Below are 25,661 nucleotides of genomic sequence, written 5' to 3'. Positions count from 1 at the left end.
ACCAAATATACTGCTTAGTCTTAATTTGGCTTTCCGATTTTTTAGCAGTCTTCTGATTAATTTATTGTTTTTAAACTTGTAATATTTGTTTTACAGCCCAATGCCAGGTCGACACCACTACGCCTTCAGTCTGCGTCAGCTCACCAAAATGTGTCAGTGCATGCGCCGTCTAGCGGACGACGACAGGAGCAACGAGCTACGCGTGGTGTCGCTGTGGAGTCACGAAATGGAACGATTAATTGGTGACCAACTCTGCCGAACTGCTGACGTGACTTGGTTCGAAGAAAATCTCAAGAGAATCACGACCGACAGTTTTTCAAAATGTTTCGAACCGGACAAGGAATTGATGAAGTATTTCGTGACTTTTCCCGGTAAGTGGCGGTGTTATAGGAAACAGTCGTTATTAAATTGGGTTGAAACTGGGCTGAATGGTCTTAGGCTTTTGACCCACGTGCAGACACAAAAATACATGAATCGATGTTACATAGGGTGAATTAGCACAAGGCTTTAGAGCAGCGGTTCTCAAACTCGGTTTTCGGGGCCGCATGCGGCCCCCAACTACTTATTTTGCGGCTCGCACCAGACCTCAGAAAACCACCAAACATTGCTATTTTAGCTTTCAAAGTCATAATCTTTAGTGATTTTCTTAAGATTTCGTTTTTTGCGGCTCCCTACACACTTAAAAAAATACCATTTGGCTCCGACAATAGAAAAGTTTGAGAACCACTGCTTTAGAGGTTCAAAACGTTCTGCTTTGTTTATTTTTCCATCTGTGGTTTTCTAGCCAATGCAACTCAATTGCTATGTAATTAAATCCAGTTTAAAGAAAAACATCGGGGATATTAAGCACCTGTTAAAACCACATCACTTAAACCCGGTTGTACGGGAAATAAGTTGGGCTTATTTTATTGTTGAATTGACCTTTACGCAGACCAAACTTTTGCCTGATCCGTGCGAAATTGAGAACCTGAAATTGTCTACATGTCAAATGTTGTTTTGTTTTTAAATAAGTGTTTTCTGGTAAACATCACTGTGCAAAACTACTTTTTCCTCGTTTCAAGCCATATTTTCCTGCAGGTCGTTTTTACATTTTACTGCTTTTCTGTGCAGCTTTAGCTAACCGTACGTGGTAGCCCAAACTAAACATATAGTGTTGGTCTTAACGTTAAACTGTTTTGTAATATTGCAGTCGAAACCAAGCTTCATCATCGACCAATCGCAAGCTCACAACGTTCGATTCGAATCAAACTTCATTCGATGAACGACCCACGTGACACTCTCGATTGTTTAAAGGTAAACCTGCAATAAATATTTGGCGGTAGCATTTATTAATTGCCAATTCACTACGGAAGCGACCATATTTATCGTTGATTAAATGTTTTTGCGATAAAAACAATTGCGCTAAAATTGATTACGATGAATACCTGCGATAAAATTACCTGCGAAGAAATTGCCAGCATTAATTTTCTTCTGTTTTAGGCGCATTTGGCACATTACAACGAAGACCAACAGCAAAGCCATGACGCACTGGACAACATTATATTCAGTGATGACGTATTATGTCACCTGATTCGTATGCATCGTGTGCTTTCGTACCACCACGGGTACGGTTTTAGTGTAATCTTACCAATTGTTGTATTTTCACGTAAAATCAGTTGCTTTTTTTAATATTAAGCCAAGCACCGAGCAATAAAAACGGAACCATCGGTACCATGCACTCTTTTTCTGGTACAAACCGTCCCTGTTTTCTCACCTTTAAGTGTATTTTAACAGGGGTAGCATGGTAATAGTTGGGGCTGTGGGAAGCCACTTAACCCAACTTACACGTCTTGCTCTGCACGTGGCTGACCTTCGACCTTCACCCATCGATTCTTCACGCCCCACTGCGTTCTTCGATAGTCTCAGAACAGCCGTACGCGTGGCAGGCACCGATGGCCATCCTGTTTCTGTTGTACTCTCAGCAAGGTAAGATATATGTTGTTTTGATTTTGCACATGCTTGTTTCTTATGTTGGTAAAGCCTACTCAAGCAAGCTTGTTTTACCCACTGCTGGAATAAGGCGGCAGTTGACTTAATTTACTCATCACAAGGTCTCAAACCTGCTTTATGGATGACTTAACTTTTCACGAAAGCATTTAGCAAGAACATTAGAGAAAAACGGCAGAGGTTTCAACAGTTTCTTTGAATTGATTGTTTTCTAGAGAACTTCAAGACCCCTCCTTCCTCGACGCAATAAACAGTCTTCTCGTGGCAGGGGAATATCCTCACTTGTTTTCCAACGACGAACTGGAAGGACTGCTACAGGTTTGTCTTTGTTACACCATTTAGGAACTAAAGTGCGTTAGCGTTTTTTTCCAAGAGTAAAATTAGAATGTTATTTGAAACAACACTAAAAACAGCTAAAATGGCAGAACAGAACTAAAATAAAATCGTTCATGAAATATTGGAGTGACTCAGATCAGTCTATGTTCATGCAGACCAGTGATTACGGCATGCTCATAATAAATCATAGTACTCCGGGCCTTTTAAACGCGCCATACCAAATCCAACAGTTCTTCTAAGCATTCCCACCATATGGCAAAGCATACAGGCTGTTAAAATCTAGCCTGCGGTGGGATTCGAACCCACGATAGGAGCCTTAGCGCGGCGACCATCTATCAACAGAGCTACAAAGACGAATTCAGCTGGTCCACCAAGCATTTGAATACATGTTACAGTACTAAATACCAAATATGTACTTCTATGAAACATTCAACCTAACAGGTATTAGCCCCAACCCTGCGACGTCACTACCCTAATATGATGAGCGATCCCATGAAGTTCTTCGTGTCACGTGTCAAATGCAACCTTCACATCATTCTCATTCTTCCTCCGCAACACAATCTCCTCAAGGTGGCGCTAAGCTCCTACCCGGGAATCGTCTCCGAATGCCAGGTAATCTCCCAATCTTACAACTCGTATAACTTCAAGTCTTATAACTGTATTTTAAAAGTTGTCTTTGAATTCTGACCAACTAAAATGATTTTTCCTTTGTTTTTTTAGAAAGGGTTGTTCAAAAAATGAATTTTATATTTACAGCAATTTGGGGTATTGTGACGTCATTCATGTATGACGTAACAGTAGGGTGTAGTTTTAAGTCGCCTAAGAATAAAATGGGTTGTCTTAAAGTCTTTAGAGTCAAATGTATTGGCAAATGTATTTTTTATTTTTGTCACAGGTTATCTGGATTCGAGATTGGCCACAAGAGGTCCTCATTCAGCAAGCCGAGTATTTTATAAACGACCACAGGGTGGCGCACGACACGTCACTAAAAGCGCGCGAAGCTCTTGCCATGGCAATCGCCAACATGCATAAGTAAGATGAAGCATAAGTTGCTTTTTACAGGTCCTGCATATATCGCGCTAGGAATTACATTATCGTTTTTTATTACACCAAAACGTGTAGACCAGTTGTATAAACCAGCAATTTTACCACCTTTTGGGCCCAATTCGAGTTTTGTTTCTTCAAAGGGTTATGGCCGGGTTTTGGGCTTGTACTTTCAGGTTCGGGCCCTTCAAAAAGTCTGACTAAGCCAAGTTAACTGAGAGATTGTAGTTTGGTTTGTAATCTGCCAACCGTGTTTATCTTTTTACTTCTTCTATAGTATCACCCTTCGCGATTGCAAGCAGACCTCGTGGGCTGGAGATACGAACCCGACAGTCACAGTAACCGGGACGAGTTTGCAGACCAAGAAAGACAAGGAGTCCATCAAGGTGGAAAAAATGGAGATGCCAAATCTTCCATACTCGAAAAGCATTATCTTGGAGAGGATCAAACTAATGAACAAGTGTGTAGTGATAGTTGGTTGTTTGTGTGCGTGACGTCGTGGTTTGCTTACGTCATCACTTGAAAGTATGTAGTGATGGTTGATTGTTTTGTGTGATTGGCGTCATGGTTTGCTTACGTCATCACTTGTGTCACGCCATATCCACAAAAAGGTTTTACATTATACTGTAGTGACTTGTTAACATATAAATAGGAAAATTAACAACGCTATTAAAAGCAGTATTGAAGTTAATTTTTAGATATTTTTTTGACAAGTTCATTGTTTCACATTTAGATTTTTTTCGATTTAATTGATATAAAAATTAATAGCGCCAAGAAAACGGTTGTAGACAAAAGTTTTCATTGATAAAATTTGGAACAAGTTTACAGTTTTCACTTAGTATTTTTTACAATTTAATTGAGACATGTTAACACATAATTCTGAAAATCAATAACGCCAAGAAAAACAGTTCTGAATAAAAGTTTTTATCAATTAAACTTTTATATAAGTTTATATTTTTGTACGTTTTTCCAATTTTTGATTAAGACACTTTTACAGCATTTTTACACTTTCAGGGACAATACGAAGCGCTCATCTGTCGAGGTGTTCGTGGGTCCGTACACTTACGGCAAGTTCATGCAGTGTTTGCACCTGCTGTATCAGAAGCACAGCAAAGTTTTGAGAGAAGAAACATTGAAACTGAAGCGAGCTCTTGAAACTCTTGAAGAAACACGGGGAGATGCAAAAATGATGAAGAAAGCAATCACGGTATGCCACGTGGACGAATATGATTGGTTGATTTACGATGTTATCATGAAGAAATCTAACTGTGCAGGTTTTATTGGAAGTTTTCTTCTAAGAATCCCCTCCCTATGTTTTATGCTGCCCCCATTGCTTAAATATATCTTGTTACTTATCCGAGCACACTAACGTATGTTTTTCTGTCTCAGGTTCTCCGTACGCAGTACAACACTGCGCAAATGAGGGTCAGTGAGCTATTCAAACTTCTCACAACTGAAGCGACGAGACTGGAAAAGCTAAAAGCACATTACGGTACCGGAGGTGGATCACTACACGCTTTTCTACAAGTAAGCCTTACACAGCCATTATTGCAAAAATCAAATAACTATAAATATTAGTTCTTCGATTTTAGTTAAATGTCCGGATTTAGGCGAAGTTCCGGATTAACTGATGTCGATTAGTTATTTATCTCATGTAACTGACAAAAAGATTAAATTTAACTTATCGTAATGACGTAATCTAATTACGTCACAGCTGCGTAAAGAGGAGGATTCAGATTACGAAGAGGACATACTGCTTCGATACGAGGAAAATGATGAATACGATATTCAGTTTGAACAGATGAGAGAAGCTAATCTCAAGTCGAAAAGAGTTCAGATCGAAGAAGAGATTGAAATTGCTAAGAAAGAACTAGAAGAGGCGAGGTACGAACTATGCCAGTTTATTGCATTTCCGGGTATTTGCATACTTCGAATAGTAGGATATTAAGCAAATATTATCCATTATTGCATACTTCAGATAATCGCATATTCCGATTTATCGCATATTCCGTTTAATCGCATATTCCGTTTAATCGCATATTCCGTTTAATCGCATATTCCGTTTAATCGCATATTCCGTTTTATCGCATATTCCGTTTAATCGCATATTCCGTTTAATCGCATATTCCGTTTTATCGCATATTCCGGTTAATCGCATATTCCGGTTAATCGCATATTCCGGTTAATCGCATATTCTGGTTTATCGCTTATTCCGTTTAATCGCACATTCCGTTTTATCGCATATTCCGGTTAATCGCATATTCCGGTTAATCGCATATTCCGCTTAATCGCATATTTCGGTTAATCGCATATTCCGGTTAATCGCATATTCCGGTTAATCGTATATTCCGGTTAATCGCATATTCCGGTTAATCGCATATTCCGTTTAATCGCACATTCCGTTTTATCGCATATTCCGGTTAATCGCATATTCCGGTTAATCGCATATTCCGGTTAATCGCATATTCCGCTTAATCGCATATTCCGGTTAATCGCATATTCTGGTTTATCGCATATTCCGTTTAATCGCATATTTCGGTTAATCGCATATTCCGGTTTATCGCATATTTCGGTTAATCGCATATTCCATTTAATCGCATATTTCGGTTAATCGCATATTCCGCTTAATCGCATATTCCGGTTAATCGCATATTCTGGTTTATCGCATATTTCGGTTTAATCGCATATTCCGGTTTATCGCATATTCCGTTTAATCGCATATTTCGGTTAATCGCATATTCCGGTTTATCGCATATTCCGGTTAATCGCATATTCCGTTTAATCGCATATTTCGGTTAATCGCATATTTCGGTTAATCGCATATTCCGGTTAATCGCATATTTTCACTTATCTTTACTTAGGTCGAGCCTTGTTACAGCGAAGAACCAGGTCGAGTTGTGGAAGAGTAAAGTCGACCGCGGATGCATCGAGCGTTTGAAGGGATTTACAAACCCACCGGTTCTCGTTGCCCAGGTAACGTAACAGAATAAACAAAATACTTTCTCTGATTATAAGACATTTTCTTGTTGCAATGAACTTGTACTTATTAATCCAATAATGCTGCGCACTACTGGATAAACTGTGATGTGCTTCACACTATTTACGTTCAATATGAGTTTAAACCAGTAAAATTATCACGCACCAGAATGACAAGAGGCCTGAAAATAAGGACCAAACCAAATCTACACGCCCCAATAACAGATTTACACAAAAAGAAGCACGAATTCGATCTAGTTGGATTTGCTGCTAAAATGAGACCGTGTGTCAGGCCAAAAACTCAATCAACCAGACCAGAAAAGCCCGGCCCACAATACATTACGCATTTTAGTGGACGAAATTTAAAAATTGCATTTCGAAGTCACAAAACCGACATGGAACCGATAATGGAAAACTTATAGGGTAAAAGCAAATTTAATAGAGAGAATAATGAACTTTTTCAATTAGGAGACGTGCACTTATCTTTTGTCATGAAATAAATAGAAGTCACTTTACAATTTTTATTGCCGTGTCTCTAAAAAAATTTTATTGCCGTGTCTCTAAAAAATTTAACAAAAATACATCAACAAACAAAACAACACGTTGACTTTCTTGTTAGGTTTTGGAGATGGTAATGGTTCTGGTGGATGCTCATCCATGGCTAACAGGTACCAGGGCTGAACCTCAATCTCAGGGAAGACCTGAAACCAAAACTCCACGAACAGCCAAAAGGGTCTTGGATCATATCGAAGGTTCTGACAAATCATCCAGAGTCTCGTCGGGAAGTACACTGAAAACTGGGCCCCGAAAGCCCGCCAAGCCACCGCGATTGAACCGGCAGGTCACTAGGACTGCAAGTTCCTTTGGTAAGTAGTAGGGTTTGTCAAATTGGATTTCGAAACATTTAAGCTTACATTTTTAGGCATGACATCTGGGACACAAGGAGACGGCTCAGTGGACCGTAACAAGTGGAAGAGTATGCAGAATTTTATGAATGACACCGTGAGATTTGTAGAAATGATACACAGGTTAATACAAAAGCATAATGATGTTTTTTTATGTTTAGCGTTGATAAAAGGGATTTTTACAAGTAAAAGTGGACAATGCTTAAAAAGCTAAAGTTGTAATAAAACATGTTCTTTTTGCCATCTTAAAGACGTTATACTTGCACACGGCAAGAAAAGTAAAAAAAAACAGACATACAGTTTTTTGCAAACATAAATGTCTTTCCAACCATTTATGCCTTCAGACTCACAATTGTTGTTTTGTAAGTTTTATGAATTGTTGTTTTTACCAATTTTATAATAGTACAAATATTCCAAAGTTTGAGGTCATCATGAAATAAATGCTGTTAAAATTGTTGTTTCAAATTTATAAATACTGACTAACGAAAATTGTTGGTAAAATTGATTTTATTGTTGTAAACATATTTCAGTGTGAACTGGGAGTACGGTTTGAACGAAACGATCTTACAAGATGTCGAATCGTATTTGGTGAAGGGCAAGGATGGACAAGAGGGTGTGACCGGAGAGGGGTCACTTCTGCAGGAAGCTCAAACCGTCATCCACCAACGAAAAGCCACCAGTAAGTTATTTAAAAAAGCTTTTATTGAAAAAATGGATTTGGGTGTGATTTCGGGCTTGCACTTTGGGATTTTGGACCGGTTTTGGCTCAATTTTTGTCTCATTTTCTTTGGTTTTTAAGCTAGCGATATAAAAAAAAACATATAACAGCTAAATCTAGGCCCGAGTGCTTGGTTCAGACTTATCTCCCTACGTGATGCTCGGTACAGACTACCTTTGTTTGTGATGCTCGGTACAGACTACCTTTGTTTGTGATGCTCGGTACAGACTCTATCTGTGAAGCTCGCTACAGATTGTGCCTTATTAATGCTCGGTACAGATTACGCCTTGATTATGCTCGGTACAGATTACGCCTTTGTGATGCTTGGTAGTCAGGAATACATACTCACTTCATTATACTTTGTAGATACTGGAATTACCATTTCGGCTGCCAGGTATAGCAGTGAAGATGCTGCAGTCCTGGTCGAGTATGTCATCTCAATAGTTGAGTACACTCGTCTATGTGGGCCTCTGAAACACGCAATCGAACATCTACAACAACTTGAGACGGAAAAAGATAAAATTCAACAGGCTGAAATTGAAGAACAAAAGGTAGGTGATTGAAATTCAAAACCGGAAACACATTTCGAAATTCTCAAAAACAAGAATTTTAAAAATTCAATAAAATAATTTGTTTGTTTTTTTCTGCTTCCAGAAATTGTTTCATATGTCTCGTTATCGCTTTCGCCGAAAGAATGTAAGCATAGAGATCGAAATTAGAGCTATAGGCGTCATCTAGGTGTTCATTACTAACTATGGAAAAAAACATGCACCATTCTAAAAGTTGGCCACTTTGTCGTGTGTCAAAGGAAAGAAACCATATCTGTAAAAACTTGTTTAAAATTTCTGACTTAAACTTAATTTAAACTCAGTGCTGAAATAACCATTAGGCAAAGTAGACACGTGCCTACAGGCCAGTCAAAAATCCAGGCCAGTTGCAACAACGATCTTTGTGACAATGATTTGGCAACACTGATAATTCTAATTTTTTAGTTGGCAACCCTGATTTTCGGCCCACTTATAAAATGTGCCTACAGGCCAGCAGACCCTTAATCCGGCACTGTTTAAAATATTAATTACAAAGAGTGTATTGACAAAAGAACAATCTAGTTAGAAAATTCAAACATTGCTAATGACTAGGAATCATTCTGTTTCCATTACTTGCATGCATTACATTTATACACTTTCATGTCACTAACTAACATTTTGTTATAAAGCAACCTTTTTTTAGTATCTTACCAGTAAAGCAAATTCCAAACCTTTTCTAAAAACCTTTAAACAAATGACGTTAGTTCCTAAAGTAAATATTTTGACAACATTGTATTAAACATTACCATAAGCTTCAAAATATATTAACAGGTGTTTCTATAAGTAATTTCAATCTTAATCTACTTTTTTAATTCATACTAAGGGTACAAAACATTGCAAAGCATCTGTAACACTATTTATCATAACACTGCCATTTTGCAAACACTGGAAATGCCAGTCATACATTTCGCCTTCAGCCCATCGTTAAAGTGGATGAGAGCGAGGGAGAACTTAGTGCGGATGACGAGGAGGTTGGATCTACGACATCTATTGAAGGTTTGACTAAAGACGATATTCAGATGTTACAGGGCAGCGTGAATGCAATGCAACAAAGGTTAGTGGATAAACCGTGCTTTGATGTTTGACATTAAAACTTGTTTAAAGCAAAAAAAATGTAGAATGAACTTGTATTTGAATTCTGTATGGAACCAAGCGAACTTTGATTAGAGACATTTGTCAATAAATTTGTGACTCATTCATGTTTTTTTATGTTTATTCTGCAGTTTTATAGGACCTGAAAATGCCAGTTAGGTCATATATTTATATTCTATCTAAATCTATTGACTAACTCTTTTACTTGGAAAAGATTCTCAATTCTTAGTCACTAAATAACGTTGAATTTTTATGGTTTAACGTACGCGACTTTATCGTAATTCTGGCTTCTTCAAGCAATAGTTTGTGCCGTTGGGTTTCCAGATACGATGAAGCCGTAGTGAAGAAACATCGACTCAAAGATGAGTTACTGACCTCACAAGAAAGACTAAGATCAGCTCTCAACACTCTTGAAAGGTACGAAAGCAAAATCTTTCTCAATTCTAGTTTCATCTCCCATACACAAATAATATAATGCTTCGCAAGGGATATTTTTCTGTCAAATTGGACTTAAAATATATATATCGGTTTTGAAACTTTTTTTTGCCGATTTTAAGTCAGAAATTTTAGGTCAATTACAGTAAATCTTGGTTAATCCGGACCCGTTGGACCAAAAAATGGTCTGGATTATGCGAAGATAAACCGATGTCAATTAGTTCAAGTCTTACCACATTACAAATCATTTCTTTCTTGAGTTTTGTCCAAATTAGGCGAAGATCCGGATTAACTGAATCCAGTTTAACCGAGATTTACTGTACATCTTGATTTTAAGTCAGTGATTGACATTATAAGCCAAAAGTGCAAAGGTAAACGATTGCAACAAAAGGTGCATAAAGTTACCCGAAAATATTTTATTCAACTACTTTTAAGGTCCGGGTTTATTGTAGTTTATATTTTAATATTACTTTTTTAGCTTAAAACCTTTGGAACAGAGCTGGTCTCATGAGTTGGCCGACACTATAACCAGTGAGGAACTGGTCACCAACTGTATTTTAGCTGCCGCTTATCTCACCTATTGCGGCGGTATGACATCAGACGCACGTCAGAGGATGACATCATTTTATACCCACGTCTGCGAGCATTACGAGTTGCCGATTCCGAGTCGAATGTTGTTTAGAAACTACAGGTAATATTGGAAGCATTTGAAAAATTGCTTGAACAAACACAAGTAAACCAGAGAGCCTGTACAAAGTTAACATGTTGTTTGCCCCGATGATAAAAATAGCAACTGTTATAAAATGTATTGCAAATACTGCATACACACTCTCTAGAAATTTTTAGTATTGATGAGGCATTATGTGATATTTAATACCCCTTTTTTCTAACTGTTGTAATTAAATCGTGTTATTAAATGGATCATCGGTGTCTATGTAAATTTGCAATTCATTGATTTTTATTTTTAATGTTTTTGTAAAAACTGTTTTAAAACAATTTTGTTTGCCAGTGGACAATACTGTTAAAAAACGACCAATTTTTTAGATTACATGAATTTCTTTTCACACCGATTGATGTCCAGCAGTTCGTTTCCAAGAAACTCCCGGTCGATATTTTCACACTGGATCAAGCATGTCTGCTCACCGCCCAACACGCCACCTGGTGTCTGGTTTGCGATCCAGTCGCAAAAATTGTCAACTGGCTCAGCGATTACGTCACAAACAACCTCGTCATCGTCCAATGCAATGTATGTGACGTCACGTTTATGACGTAACGGTCTTGTTGACGTCATTTTTTTCTGTACAGGACCTACGGGCTCAATTTGAGACTTGTCTTAGCGAAGGGAACACGCTACTTATTACGTACTGTGACGTCATAGAGCTTTCGAACGATTATCGCTTCCGCGAGGTGTTACGTCATAGAAGGGAATTTCACACAAGCAAAGCTCCTTTTAAAATAATGGTAATTATGGGTCCCCTTCCCTGAAGGGGACACATATTGATTTTACTCAAATTGTTTTTGTTTTTTTTCTTTTGTTTTTCTTCTTTTTTCTTCTCCCCAAAGTTTGTCCGACTCGTTTTTCCATCAAATCCTTGATGGATTTGCATGAAATTTACACAGATGGTAGATGTAGTTATGTAGATGTGCATCCCACTTTGTTTTTGTTGATAACCCCAGTATTTACCCCGCTAGCCCCCTAAAATGGGTATTTTTTCCCCAAAGTTTGTCCGACTCGTTTTTCCATCAAATGTTTGATGGATTTGGCTGAAATTTACACAGATGGTAGATGTAGTTATGTAGATGTGCATCCCACTTTGTTTTTGTTGATAACCCCAGTATTTACCCCGCTAGCCCCCTAAAATGGGTGAGTTTTTAAACAGTGTCAGAATTGGCTGAAATTTGGATAGCTTGTAGAGTATGCCATTTATAGATGTCGATTGGTGTGTTCAACCATGTAGCCCCATCATTTACCCCACAAGCCCCTAAAGTGTAAAACGTATTTGTATGTTACTGGGCACCACAAACGAAAGATTTCTGTTGCTCAATAGTGTTACAAGGGCAAGCAGTTGTATGTTACTCTTTTATGACTTTGTGGATTGCTTGGTGACCGTTAGTTAGGGGGTTGTTAACAGCCCTATGACATCTGAAACATTAACGGTTGTCGCTCAAAACACCTCTAGTGGTCGAAATTTTAAACATTGGCGGATTGGGCTGAAATTTTGCAGTACTAATGATTGAGTCATTGAGATTTCATATTTTTTTAGTTTGAGTGTCTGACCCCATTAGTTACCCCACTAGTCCCCTACAATGGGTCAGTTTTTTAAACAGTGTCGGGATTGGATAAAATTTGGGGTAGTATGTGGACTATGCTATTTGTAGGTTTCAGTTGATGTGTTTTACCTTTAGCCCCAACATTTGCTCAACTAGCCCCCTAAAATAAATTAACTTTTAAAAAACATTCTAATTATATGAAATTTTGCAAAGTTTATTAAACATACTCAAATGTTATGTTTTTACATAGTATTATTATTTAAGCCCAGTGCCGATCACTGCGTTTACCTTACAACACCAAACTTTCACATGGTTATCTCTTGAAATGCATTATCTACAACTTTGCATGTGTGGGGACCCATGAGCTTCTGCTTGCAGAAACAACTAAGGTTATAAAAGATAGTGGATGGTATGGGACCCAATATAAAATAAGCATAGGAAATATATCAATGTTTTAAAATAGGTTATAGTGTATATGCAAGGGCAATATGTGCTAAGCCACCCTTCTAGTTCTTTGTGTGTAAAAAAATTATAAGGCATTGACGAATATTCGGTTGAGCTATCCCAGTGATTCCAAACCGGGGAGGAATTTTAAAACTTGAGGGGGGAATTTACTTTAATTTTTACCATGTGGTTTGTAAAAAGACACTTTAGCTCTGGGAATATAGCCTGTGAAGTAGATTAAAGACCCAACTTTCAATAATCTTTGTATGGTTTAGCATCTACTATATAGTATATTAGAAAGGATTAAACAGGTTTTAAATTTTTATTGGAGAAATTCGTCCAAAAATATTGGGAACCACTGATCTATACGTTGTGCAATTTTCGTTGATACATTTTTACTCACATAGCTCACGTATTGAGACATCTGTTAAGAATTAAAGTTTTTTAGGTCGGTGATCATGAAGTGGAATGCAACCCTAACTTCCGTTTGTATTTGCACACTGCTACTCTGCCACAAGATGTCCCACCAGAGATAGCAGCTTACACGACACTGGTATACATGCAATCCACAAGAGAAGGAGTACAGTCTGAACTACTGGACAGGTTGGTGCTCTTAGTCGCGAAATTATAGAACCATTGATCGCTGCAACTTTATTGCTCCGGTAATACGAAATCTTCGCCTAGATGCATTTCTTCTGAGACCAACAAATCCTCGTCTAGTTTGATTAAAGTATAGGAAGTGAGGTCAAATTTTGGTCCTTATATTGATTTAAAATCGAACTTTTTTGAGAGGTCTTTTGGGACTGAGCTAATATTATTGTAGGTCTTTAGGCATCTACTGTTATCAATCGTCTCGGTCTGTAGATAACTTGAATTCCGAAATGTCCAATAGAGCATCGCCTATTTCCTCTTATGACTTTGAGCTTCCATCCACTTAGGGTTGATTCATTGCCTCTACGTACCATAAACAGTTTTGTTTTACGAAAAGTTGAAAAAGTTGACCAATAATAAAACAAAAATATATACGCTTCATGGCCAAAGCTTTAATTGTACTCAGACGACTCAAAGTAGAGTGCCATGGTCTGGCTACAGTAGCCTATACGGTTAATGTCTTGTCACCAGCTGCACTGACAAAACCTTATAGGTCAAAACAGTGTGCACTGTCTGTAGCTTACTTATTATTGTATCGCCGCGTTGTTTCTTGAATATAGCAATGTGGACAAAACCTATAAGCTGTTTTATTTATTTCATCTGTAGATTTATGCGACTTGAAAAACCGCGACTTCGTGACGAGTGGACAAACACACAGCGGGAAAAGACAAGAAATATGAAAATTCTCGATGACCTTGAAGAGCAGCTCAAGGACATTCTGGCGGGAGACTTCAGACTGCTCAACGATCTCGCTATAACCAAGAAGTTGGCTGAGATTAAGAAGCAATACGACGAGGCGATTGAGACGTAAGTAGTTTGAGAGTTTAGGACTCAGTCATTCATAAATATCTTGAATCGTGGGATTGCTGGGGAATCCCCACTTTACAGGAGTAGAAGTAGACAAATGCTCATAATTGGATCGTTTGGGTTGCAATATTTTTGAAATAAATTGAGAAACATTATATTTATGACCATGGATATTTGAGTAAAACTAAGTTTTCCACTGGGGCAAAAATTTCTACCAGTAAAGAACCACCGTCCTTGGCATCTAACGGCAAGAAATGGGCATTTTTACGTGTAAACTCCAACAGACGCGTTTAAGCACATTCACTCGAACATTTTTGAATTTTTTAGACAAAGTCGAATCGATTCAGCAGAACTTGGAATCGAACGAGCCAAAGAGGGTTTCCGCGAGGTGGCGCTACGGGGCGCGGTGCTGTTTGACGTCACGAGGGTAATGCCCGTGGTGAATCCCCTTTATCACTTCAGCTGGCAACACTTTATCAGGTATTTAGCCAAAGTCATGTGACTAATGACCTATAAATCGTTTTGTGACGTCATTGTGTTGGGATTGTGACGTAGGTTGTACGACAAGAGCATCCACCAATCTGAGCGTTCGGCTCTCAAAGTGATTTGCAGTGAGATGACTTTCAGCATTTTCTTCACGCTCTGTCAGGGTTTATTGGAGCGTGACCGGTACCTTTTTGCCCTCTTGATGGCGATAGAGATCGAAGATTCTCTCGGTTAGCTACTTTATCAATTTTTCACATATTAATCTAAAATTGTCTACAGAGGGTACATTGTAATGTAGAACAGTTAAACTAACAGATCACAAAATCTTTGAGGTTAAAAACAGAATCAGTCAGTTTCTGGTGAAGGAATATATAATGTTTTCCTTCAACCTAAAACTGATTCTACTGCAGACAGTGCACATTGTTTCGACCTATAAGGTCTCGTCAGTGCAGCTGGTGAAATAGACCGCATTGGCTAGTGTAACCATCCAACAGCACTACAGTTTGTTGGGTGTAAGATGCTAAAACGCCATGATTTAGGCACCAAGGCCTTTATTTGCTGAAATCAATCATAACCAAAATTGACACAGACCTTGGGTATACACAGGGTTGCCATACCGTCCTTATTTCTAAGATTTGTCCTTATTTTGAAGGGCAATGTCTTAGAAAAATGTATTGTCCTTATTTCTAAGAAATTTCCTTCTTTTTGACTTACGTCCTTATTTTTTTCTTATTTTCAACAATTACAAGTCAAAACCATGCTACAAGTAAAAGTAAACCTAGACCTGGGCTGTCATGAGATGCACAAAGTATTTTCTACGAACAAGGAGTTGCTGGAACAGATTGTTTCGGGCCAAAAAATATGGCATGTGACATGTCATGGCTCGTTTAAATGCGAAGATTTATTCGAAAACGTTTGTTTTGTTTAGAATGAAAACTTAATTTTTCGGTTGTCCTTATTTTCGGCTCCGCGTCGATGGCAATCCTGGGTACACAGTAAACCTCGGTTAAACCGGATTCGGTTAATCAGGATCTTCGCCTAATTCGGACAAAACTCGATGTGCAAATGATTTGTAATGTGGTAAGGCTTTAACTTAAGACAACTTACAGTTTAAATCCACAAACTTACAGGTAATGTTAACATCGGTGAAAGAGAATTTTTAATTTCACCCGAATACGGTCACGCTCTGATGGCTGCGCTGGGACGTCACGTGTCTGAGTCACGTGCCCAAGCAAAGAAGCCATTTGATTGGATGAGCGAGGATCCGTTTCATAACCTGCAGGTACATAGTCATTAAATTGGATGACATAAAATAAATATAAATTAAATTGTTATCCACAAATGTTTTATGCAAGTTGTCATAGCCTTTTGCGTTTTTCAATGTGACATTGTTGGGAAAAATTACATTTTTCTTTCAACTTTTTGCAACATGCAAATAAATTTTATCTTTTGTGAACAAATTTTTAGGTTAGTACGTAGTATGCAAACGGAATTGTCAATTAAACGGATTGCGATTATTTGAAACCCTCTTAGTATCAAAAACAGTACTGCAAACAATCGCTCTTGTTAACATTAGTGCCAAGAGTTTGTGGCATTTATGAATTTTTTATTAATAAGTTTCTTGCGTAATTTAGATTCTTGCTACTTATTTCGACTGGGTTCACGAAATATTCGACAAAATGCCGAAAGACGGTCGAGAAATGCAATGGAGGTTATTATGCGAGGGAGATTCACCCGAGAGCGTCACCAAGTGTCGACTTCCTGACAACGCCGACGAACACTATACGGCGCTACAGAGGCTTCTAGTTGTGAGGTAAAAATATTTTTAATAAATATCCAGACTGGCTTGTTTTAATACAACGTCTTAATGGACCAACCGTACTTTGATTTATATTATTAAGGTTTGTATTTGGCGGTCAATCTGTTTTCTTAGGAGTAGTTACTTACACCATACCTCACGGCAGACCCATATTTAGCTAATTTTCGATAAGTGGCGCAAAGAGCTGAATTATTAATTTAGCAGCCAAAGGGGTTGGCAAAAAGTTTTTAAAAATCTTACTTTAGGAACTAAGTTTTAAAGTTAGTTTTATTGAGTTTTTTATATTAATAATACCTTACATCAACTCAAATGGCCTTAACCGTTGGCATTTTTTGAGATATACCAATATAGTATTTGTGCTTTAGCTGTTTGGTAAATTTCGAACGGTGGCGCCAAGAGCAATTGCAAATTGTTTAAATGTAATTTGTGTAAAAGTGCTGACGGTTGCAGGTACTAGGGTTGGAGTGAAGTTTCATAATAATAATAACAATAAAATCAACTTAAACACTTAGTTCCTAACGATAGATGTAGTTACGATCCCAGTCTCACTGTTCATTTAAATAACTGTGCTCTTTACGCCATCTACCGGCATTAAGCAAACTTTTCTGTTATGAGTTCTTGTGTTCGTAGCTGCAAGTATGATGTCTGTAGATTTTTCGTTTACTTAGAACTTAACATTGTGTATTTCAGAGCATTGCGAGGCGAGCGATTAATCCAAGCTTCCACTGAGTTCATCTTCAGAGTTCTGGGAAAGAAATATTTACGAGATGACGCCCCTGACTTAATGGCTGCCTCCAAACAAGCTCAATCAAAAACTCCGATTATTTTATTCTTCTCAAATGGTGATTATCATCGTTATTCAGTTGTTGTACCTCCGATACAAGTACCCAAAATTTTACACAAAAAGTGCCCGAAAGTTTTTTACACAATTTTTGGGGCAGGGCTTGTCCATCTTTTCTTAGCGAAACGTATCAAAAATTGTAATACTGACCGTTAAAAAATATCAAACTGTTTTTTAAGTTAATATATTTCTTAGACTAACATTAAAATATCCAATGTTAGTTGTTTGTAGCCACTTCTAGGTATTGTTGTGTAGGTTTGCATAAACCATTCCATAGCACAGTACAGTGTCCATTAGTAAGCACTGTAAAGTTCTAAACTTGATCCAAAGTAGAGTTAAGGTACAGCAACTTAACTGGGTAGCTCGGGCACATTACAAATTACTACAAAACCGAATAGCGTCAAAATCGCTGATTTGGCAAATCGATTTTTCGGCACGTCCCATGTTATCAGAGACTAACGGCAAACGTTCTAACTAGACTAAGAAATCATAATGCACTGGCGACCGAGTCAAAACTCAGTGTATTGCATTGTTTGTTTTTTTACTATGCGAGGAAAAGAGAAATAAATTCACAACATGTCAAAAGATGTTTATGTTGACGGTATGACCAGTCTCGTATGTTAACTCCTTTGCGACATGCATGTTAAAGTTTTAATACTATAACTGGTCAGTGTAATTTAGATTCTATTTTGGGGAGTGCCGGGTGCTTTATTCAAGTTTAAGAAGCCCTCTGTTTATTTATTGATTTTTTGTGAAATTAATGAGAAAGTGACCATGACATGCAATTGACGTTAATGTTTTGTTTTTTGTTCACAGAAAACGACCAGGCTGTGAATCTTTTCACACAGTTCGCTTCCAAAACCGAATCTCCATACCAAGTGATGTACCTGAATGGGTGTGGGGATAAGGAAACGCGTCGAGCTGAAGTTATTCTCACTCAAGCAATGCAAAATGTAAGATAAAATCACGCCAATGCTGTAAATTTAATCAGCATTTATTTATTTTGCTGTGCACGTATGAAGCGGTTTAATAAGCAAGCTCTATGTTCTCATCTGTGTTGATTTTTCATAGTACGCCAGGCCTATTAAAGGCGTGTACCGAATCAGCTGGTCTCCCAAGCATTCCCATATGGCAAGGCACAGGCTAGAAAAATCTAGCTGGCGGTTTGATTCAAACCCACAACAGGAGTCTTTCCGGGACTCGCGTTCTACCAACTGAGCTAGACAGGCTCAGTGGAGAAACCGTTGCCTGCCTCGTATGCTGCACATGTCAGCTTCGTAGTAGGGGATTGCCAGTTCGACCATATCAGACGCTTCAGAGCTGATCCTAGTATGAATATGTTCATCTTATTCTTAGCTGTGTTGATTTTATTCTTTAAATGCAGTTTTGTCCATAAAAGGTTGTCGATCATCGGTCAACAACCTCTATTGTCATCAATAATTTATTTGAACGTAAGCAATTAGGTTTATTCACTATATACAAGCCATCTGACAGTTTTGTTTTTGTTACTCTACAAGTCCAAACTCACGGTGCGTCCTGGAAGGCACTCATAGATAACAAAAAACATAGTTTTGTACTATATAAGCTATGACTGCCAGGCACAATATCAAGTTAATAGAGCTCTTCTCAGTTTTATTTACCCTGATGAAGGCGGCCTGTATAGGGCGTCGAAACGTCGGAATAAAAATACATTTGCCAGAAGAGCTCTATTAACTTGATAGTTTTTGCATGTTTTTAACTACTTTTTAATGTTTTCATCAACGGTGCACCAATTTTGAAACCATGTTTATTTTGTAGCTCGTACAAGTTTACTAATCTTCAATAAGTTGCACTTGCATGTCTCCATTTCCTCAATATCCTTTCATATATTTATTCAGGGAAGCCTACTGCTCCTCCACAACGCTCACACAAACCCACCGCTCATCCAGTCTCTCTACTCCAAGCTCAACGAGGCGTGTGACGTCACATCGACCTTTCAACTCTGGATTTCGAGCGAGGCCGACGCCGGGAAAGTCCCTACTACGGTACTCCATGCGTCGCTGAAAATCGTCGTCGACGTTCCGCGGGTACGTACATCTTACTCATTATTATTATACAGTTGTGTGAGTAGAACCTATTGTTACGCGATAAACCCTCCAACATAATACAGCTGGTATAGGGAAAAACACACAAATTGCTTGATTTTTATAAACTTTAACGCGAATTTGATTGGGCAAATTGTATGAAACTTTTGGGTTCTAATAAATTGGGCAATCAAATTTGCGTTAAAGCTATCCAGTTTAGGTTCGTACAAATTGTGTTTTAAAAGAGAGTTTGAGGTAATGTAGCCACTTTATGGCGCTCCGGTTTGTTGGGGGTAAAAGGTTAAAAAGCCATGCATCACCAAACTAAAACAGTGTGCACTGTCTGCAGCTTATCATGTATTGGCTCGATGCTTTATAATGCGACATTTATAGCGTGAAAAAATGCTAGAACTCTTTTTCCGTGATGAATTGCGACACACATGTATTTTAAAATACCCAAGATAGTAAGTAATGCTCTTTAGTGTTGTGCTCAGTGTTCAAAATGTCCAGTTGTAGCAATGTCCAAATTGCCTTGTGAAACTATTTTTTGACCACGACTTAGGCTATGAAAGACAACTTGCTGCGCTTTGCAACGTCATACGTAGACAGTGATGTCATCAATTCGTCGTCGCGTCCCGAGTGGTTACCATGCCTACACAATGTCTGTCTGCTTCACGGAGCGATTCGACTGCGCGGGAGACTGCCCTCCAGTGTCGGGTGGCAGCAGCCAGAAATATTTTCCGAAATCAATTGCGAACAATTAAAGGTGAGTAAAACTGCAATTGAATTGGTCTAAAATTTAGACTCTAAATAGAGTTGTAAGCCTAAAATTTAAGGCAGAACACAAAGGTATAATTCCGAAACCCGGCTCAAACCCGAATTGTTTTTTCTAAGTTCGTCTGGGCCCAACTGTTTGATTAACAGACATCTATAATTAAGACCTACACAATTTATGCCATCTCATAAGTTAAAATAATGTTTCTATAATCTGTTCTCGCTTATCCCTGAACTGTAATGTCATTTAAAGAGGTATTAATATTTCGGTCCTTTAAGTTGATTGGCATGTAATGTTATGTCATCATACGACTATGTATTTCAAAATCTCTACAGGCGGCTGTTGCTGCTGTGACAAGAGAATTCGTTGACATTCAATCCGGTTCGGAAGGAGGTGGAAACATTATGCTGAGAAATATTTCATGGTCAAGTCTAAGGTAACCCAACTTTTGCAAACATTTTTAAGCATGCTACCTACCACTTTACAACGAATTAAAAACCAAACTTAAATAACTCCTGTAACGATTTGAACTTAAATAACTCCTGTAACGAATAAGTATTTTAATCGATTCCTTTGTACTAGAAAATCACTTATTGTAAAAGCATGGAGCTAATAAATGATAAGTTGCAGAAAGTTTACACTGTTTTGACCTAAGGTCTCATCAGTGCAACTGGTGACGAGAGATCGGCCGTATGAGCTAAAAAATAGCCACATTACGACGCTCTAGTTTGTTGGAAGTAACCTGCTGGAAATATAACACTAACTTATACTGGTTCATATTGTTTTAGCTTGTATATCTTCTATTACAGATCACAAGTATCGGAATTCATCTATGGTTGTCGCATCACCAACCCTTACGACCAACAGGCTTTAAATTCACTTGTCGATTACTGGTTGGCGGGAAGCTCAGTGAAGAAGGAATTTGAATTGCCACGTGGTAGGTCACGTGCTTAGCAGACAGATCAAATTACGATAAAGAATACATCATTACCTCCACTCTGTTTTTTTTAAAGTGACGTCATCGCGTCATTCCTTTACACCTTTTGCCTGACGTCATAATAAATTGCTGCAATGCAGATACGGAAATTTTGTAATGAAAAAAACATGTATTTTTCACTTAATGCGATTATATATTCTTAAATGACGTAACTATTACGTCAATGACGTCCACATTTTTTAAAATGACGTCCCTATTTTTTGAATTACTTTTGTAAGATCATAAAACTTATTATACTCAACATTTTCTGTTTTGACTTAATGACATTTTTACGAAAAATTTGGTAAGGGGGTCTTGTATTTTCAAAGAGTTTCAAACAATTTGTCGCTCTGCAGTGAAATACCGTTTGCCTTCGATCCTGTTCGCCCCGAGTGTAAAGCAAAGTGCCATCGTGCAATCCATTGATGCCATCCCACAACACTCACTAGAGGTCGCTGAAGCATGCAACTTGCATCCAACTTCGGAGGCAGTAATAGGGGAAGATCAGTATATATTCACAAGGTGGGCAATTTGTTAGACACTAGACATGGAAATTGCCTCCTTAGAAGCAAAACTGTCAAGAGAACTTACGAATAGTGTGATTCGATTTTGTTACAGACTTAACAACTCCACAAGTTGGGAAATGTTTATTTCCAGATTAAAACCAGTTGACAATCTTATGAAGAATTTCTAGAACCAGTGGCTTATACGCAAGCGGTTTTGTTTTTCATTGGGCGTTTTTCAAGACAGTTTTCCTGGAAATTTACGGATGTAACAAAAACTAACATTCCAGCCTTTTGTTTCTTTAACATTTTTCTATTTTTTAATTTTCCTTATTTTTTTCGCCGGTATGAGAGTCTCTCTATAGTTATTGTGGGGTTTTTAATTAATATTTAGAGTCTATCACTTTCGATATTTTTGCAGGTTGAACACAATCTACGATTTTCTTCCCGAAACGTCATCACTCTCTCACAAGCTGTACCCCCGACCACCAACGGCGCTAGACATACCCCCGCAAACCGCGATCAGCAACACCAGCTCTCATCCATGGGTGATATCCCGGTAAACCCCCTAAAACAAAACTCTACCCACAATCAGTAACTTAGATGTTTAGAGCAAAACATATTGATGGCGTTGCTACGGTAACATGACGTCATCAACAACAATTTCTCACACAAATAATTCTTATTTTTTCATTTTTTGTGACTTTGATTGTTACGTCATATTCATCAACTATTACGTCACAGGGGAGTTTTCGCTTCGCACAGCCACCACTTGATGAAGAACAAGAAAGAAGTGGAATTGTGGGAAGTCTGTTACAACGCATTACCCAAGCTGGCAAAAGCCTGGAGCAGGGTGAGTCTAAAAATCCCCTTTTTCCCACGCTCTTTGCAGGTTTTTTATCAATGAAATAACTTTGTCGTCTCAGGAGTACGTGAACGAGCGTGTACGAAAACTTGGCGGGCCGACTCCGTTTAACTTATTCCTGCAGAAGGAATTGGCGAAACTACAAAAATTGCTGGCTGAAATCAAAAGGTGAGAACTAAACTTTGTATTGTAACGTAACTTTCGACAGTTATAAATGTAGACTCAAATTGGTCAAACATTTTAGAGTAGTGACACCTAAATTTGCTCATTGATTGGTACATTTAAACCTGCTAAGAGAACTTGCACTATAACAGTGGTTTTCAAACCATGTGCACTGGAAGGTAGCTAGCAGCCTATTATCAGTTAAATAAAAATGTTATTTAGAAAGTTGTAAAATCCTTACATTTTATGACTAACTTTTTCACATTGACATCAATGGTACGTTTCAAAGTACAGACGATACCAGTTAGTCGCATAACCAATTTGCTATGCATTTTATGCTATTAACTGGAGTGTTTTCGTGATTATAAAGGTAGATAATAAGGAAAAAGTTCGAGAAACGGTGCACAACATTATTATCCAAACTTTGACATAAAATAGTCAAAACAAAAAACTTTTCTATAATAACTTTACTTCAACATTTTTTCTCAGGGCTCTGGTGGCTATAAAGGGTGCTGTGGAGAGCCTTGACCAGTTCGGTGACCGCTTGACTCCTGGTGACATCACAATAGCCAATGAACTGAGTCGATCGCGTATTCCCGAACAGTGGATGGCGTTAGCGGGCGAAACAGCGCCACCTAGCACCACCCCTCTGTCACAATGGCTTGGTGATATTTCAACACGGGTGGCGCACTTCGAACGAATTTTAGCCGTGGTAAGTTTTTAAAAAAAACTTATTTGCTTCAGACAAATTTAATGAATATTTCTTGCAAGATCACTGTTCAGTTTCATCATGGTAACTTTTAGCATAGCAATTACATCTTATGTATTTCCATAGCATTGTTATGACATCGCAAACTACCCCAATCCTATGAACTTTCTGCAACGAAATTCATAAATACCATTTGTCTTACATTTTAAAAAACTTTTGTGGCATTTATACTCGATTTTTAGGGCTGTAAATAACTGTTGAAACGTATCATTTTACAATTTCTTCCTGCGACTTTCTAAAACTTAAATAAACATTTTTCAGGTTTTAAAATACAAAAAAAATACCATCCGCCTTATATGTGCACAACCTTTGTAAGTAATTAAGTTTTAAATATCTTGAAATACGAATAAACGTTAACTACTGGACATTTACATACATACACCTGCAAGCATTCTTATCTCATAGCCACTTTACAGCAAATTTGCATAGTGGTCTTTCACTATCTGCTGTTCTTCACTCTTTAGCCAAGATGACTTAGAAGTTAGCTCAGTGAAGCCAAACGCATTCGTGTGTTGCCCGCCTACAAAGATAACAATAAGACATACATCACACAAGTGTTTAACTTTTTATCAGGGCAAAGATAAGATGCCGGCATTTTGGTTGGGAGCTTTCTTCAAACCCAGAGCCCTGATAGCCGTCCTCAAGCAAGAAGCCATAAAAGCTCACATCGAAAAATCCGGAAATGTCGACAATGTTGTTTTCCACACGGAAGTGACGCAACGCGACAAAGATCACGTGAGCATTGTGACGAAAATTTAAGACAAGAGTGTTCAAAAAACTGAAAAAGTGTACATACATTTTTTGCCATTTTTGTTATAGGGTGGTCACATTGTAAAAAATATGATTTACCAATTTTTTACAATCTGTATTGAAAACTAAGATAAGTTATGTTACAGTCATCTTTTTTCATTTGGGGAAATAATATACTTTGTCTGTTCTATAAACAAAAAACCACAATCACAATTAAAATTTGAATGTCAATAATTAATAAATCTTAAATTGGGTTCATTAACTCGGATTTCACGAAATCATATGAATCCGTGAATCGTTTTCGTGAGTCCCCACCACCTCACGACATACATTACAATGTTTTCAACTTCATACCTTATTTTTTACTTTCTTATTTTTCGCACGTTTCCGCATCTTGATGATTAATTACCAACTTTGTTTCCAGCTTCGCGATCCGCCTGCCGAAGGTTTCTTTTTACATGGAGTTTACATGTGGGGCTGTGCTTGGGATAAAACTAGTGGAGAAATGCTCGATTTACCCCCCAAACCAGGGGCCGTGTCACCCCTCCCTGTTATCCACGTGACTTTTACAACGGAAACTGCTAAATATGGAACCGGAAATGAAATGGCAAGGTGAGTGTATTATGGTGGAGAAGAAATAGTAAAATAATGCTAATTGAGACAATATTTTTGCAGTTAAACCGGATTTAAGCAGAAAATAACGGTCTGTGAGAAATTTGTTACTGGACCACGTAAAATAAAACGCAATGTTTGCTGAATATTTATAACACAATGATGGTGTTTTTGACAACTATTAGTTGTAGGGCGCAGGTGGAAACACATAATATCGGCAGAACAAACTCATGGCTCGTGTCAAATCAGTGGCATAATGAACACACAGGACATTACACATTGTACCACAAAATTATATCTGTCTTAAACGGATTCACAGCGCCTGCGTTTGTTTGTAGACTCCTGATTTAAACCAAAAGAAAGAATACTGTGCTTCATTTTCCCCATGCCCCCAGATTTGACCTAAATCTGACCCGACCGTTGGCACAGTTATACTATAGAAGCATAAAAAAACGTGGCCTAATGAAAAACTACGTGTATAAATAAGTGAAGAAGTTTGAATGCAGTAAACCCATTCTATTGCCGATGTATAAAGCTCACTGGTCTGGCGGTTTTGTGTTTAATCAAAAATCGATGCTGTCACGCTGTAATGCATTTCTGGGTCAATCGATAATGTGGGCTTAATTTTGTTAGCATGTGTTCCAGCAAGTTAAAGCGCTACCATATCGCAAAATTGCAGCCAACGTACACGAAAGTGATGGATGACTACTACCAGTGCTTTTACGTTTTCTTGCATGTAATTGGCCCACCAAAAATGTTTAAATTCATAAAGTGTTTAAAAGCCCAGC

General features: G+C 38.0%; 1 protein-coding gene across 1 annotated transcript in view; it reads left to right on the top strand.

Annotated features, from left to right (window-relative positions):
* Positions 1-25,661, top strand: part of LOC145232214 (dynein axonemal heavy chain 5-like) — a 67,713-nt gene that overhangs the window by 41,404 nt on the left and 648 nt on the right. The window contains exons 64-103 of the mRNA XM_080096757.1: positions 97-371; positions 1,190-1,293; positions 1,480-1,604; positions 1,774-1,965; positions 2,202-2,304; positions 2,764-2,934; positions 3,218-3,354; positions 3,644-3,826; positions 4,381-4,573; positions 4,756-4,893; positions 5,081-5,250; positions 6,228-6,339; positions 6,962-7,208; positions 7,265-7,370; positions 7,778-7,926; positions 8,332-8,516; positions 9,470-9,606; positions 9,969-10,061; positions 10,558-10,770; positions 11,124-11,325; positions 11,385-11,540; positions 13,243-13,397; positions 14,052-14,252; positions 14,580-14,732; positions 14,808-14,968; positions 15,869-16,020; positions 16,373-16,551; positions 17,248-17,399; positions 18,215-18,351; positions 19,276-19,464; positions 20,024-20,227; positions 20,572-20,672; positions 21,046-21,173; positions 21,569-21,734; positions 22,137-22,274; positions 22,460-22,568; positions 22,642-22,748; positions 23,232-23,454; positions 24,085-24,246; positions 24,686-24,873. Of these exons, the coding sequence (XP_079952883.1) occupies positions 97-371; positions 1,190-1,293; positions 1,480-1,604; positions 1,774-1,965; positions 2,202-2,304; positions 2,764-2,934; positions 3,218-3,354; positions 3,644-3,826; positions 4,381-4,573; positions 4,756-4,893; positions 5,081-5,250; positions 6,228-6,339; positions 6,962-7,208; positions 7,265-7,370; positions 7,778-7,926; positions 8,332-8,516; positions 9,470-9,606; positions 9,969-10,061; positions 10,558-10,770; positions 11,124-11,325; positions 11,385-11,540; positions 13,243-13,397; positions 14,052-14,252; positions 14,580-14,732; positions 14,808-14,968; positions 15,869-16,020; positions 16,373-16,551; positions 17,248-17,399; positions 18,215-18,351; positions 19,276-19,464; positions 20,024-20,227; positions 20,572-20,672; positions 21,046-21,173; positions 21,569-21,734; positions 22,137-22,274; positions 22,460-22,568; positions 22,642-22,748; positions 23,232-23,454; positions 24,085-24,246; positions 24,686-24,873 (6,396 nt within the window). The remainder of the gene's footprint in view (positions 1-96; positions 372-1,189; positions 1,294-1,479; positions 1,605-1,773; positions 1,966-2,201; positions 2,305-2,763; positions 2,935-3,217; positions 3,355-3,643; positions 3,827-4,380; positions 4,574-4,755; positions 4,894-5,080; positions 5,251-6,227; positions 6,340-6,961; positions 7,209-7,264; positions 7,371-7,777; positions 7,927-8,331; positions 8,517-9,469; positions 9,607-9,968; positions 10,062-10,557; positions 10,771-11,123; positions 11,326-11,384; positions 11,541-13,242; positions 13,398-14,051; positions 14,253-14,579; positions 14,733-14,807; positions 14,969-15,868; positions 16,021-16,372; positions 16,552-17,247; positions 17,400-18,214; positions 18,352-19,275; positions 19,465-20,023; positions 20,228-20,571; positions 20,673-21,045; positions 21,174-21,568; positions 21,735-22,136; positions 22,275-22,459; positions 22,569-22,641; positions 22,749-23,231; positions 23,455-24,084; positions 24,247-24,685; positions 24,874-25,661) is intronic.

The sequence above is a fragment of the Phallusia mammillata genome, chromosome 6 (genome assembly GCF_965637545.1).
Source record: "Phallusia mammillata chromosome 6, kaPhaMamm4.hap1.1, whole genome shotgun sequence".
Lineage (NCBI taxonomy): Eukaryota > Metazoa > Chordata > Ascidiacea > Phlebobranchia > Ascidiidae > Phallusia > Phallusia mammillata.
Note: the sequence above shows the minus strand (reverse complement) of the source record. Positions and strands in the feature narration are given on the sequence as shown.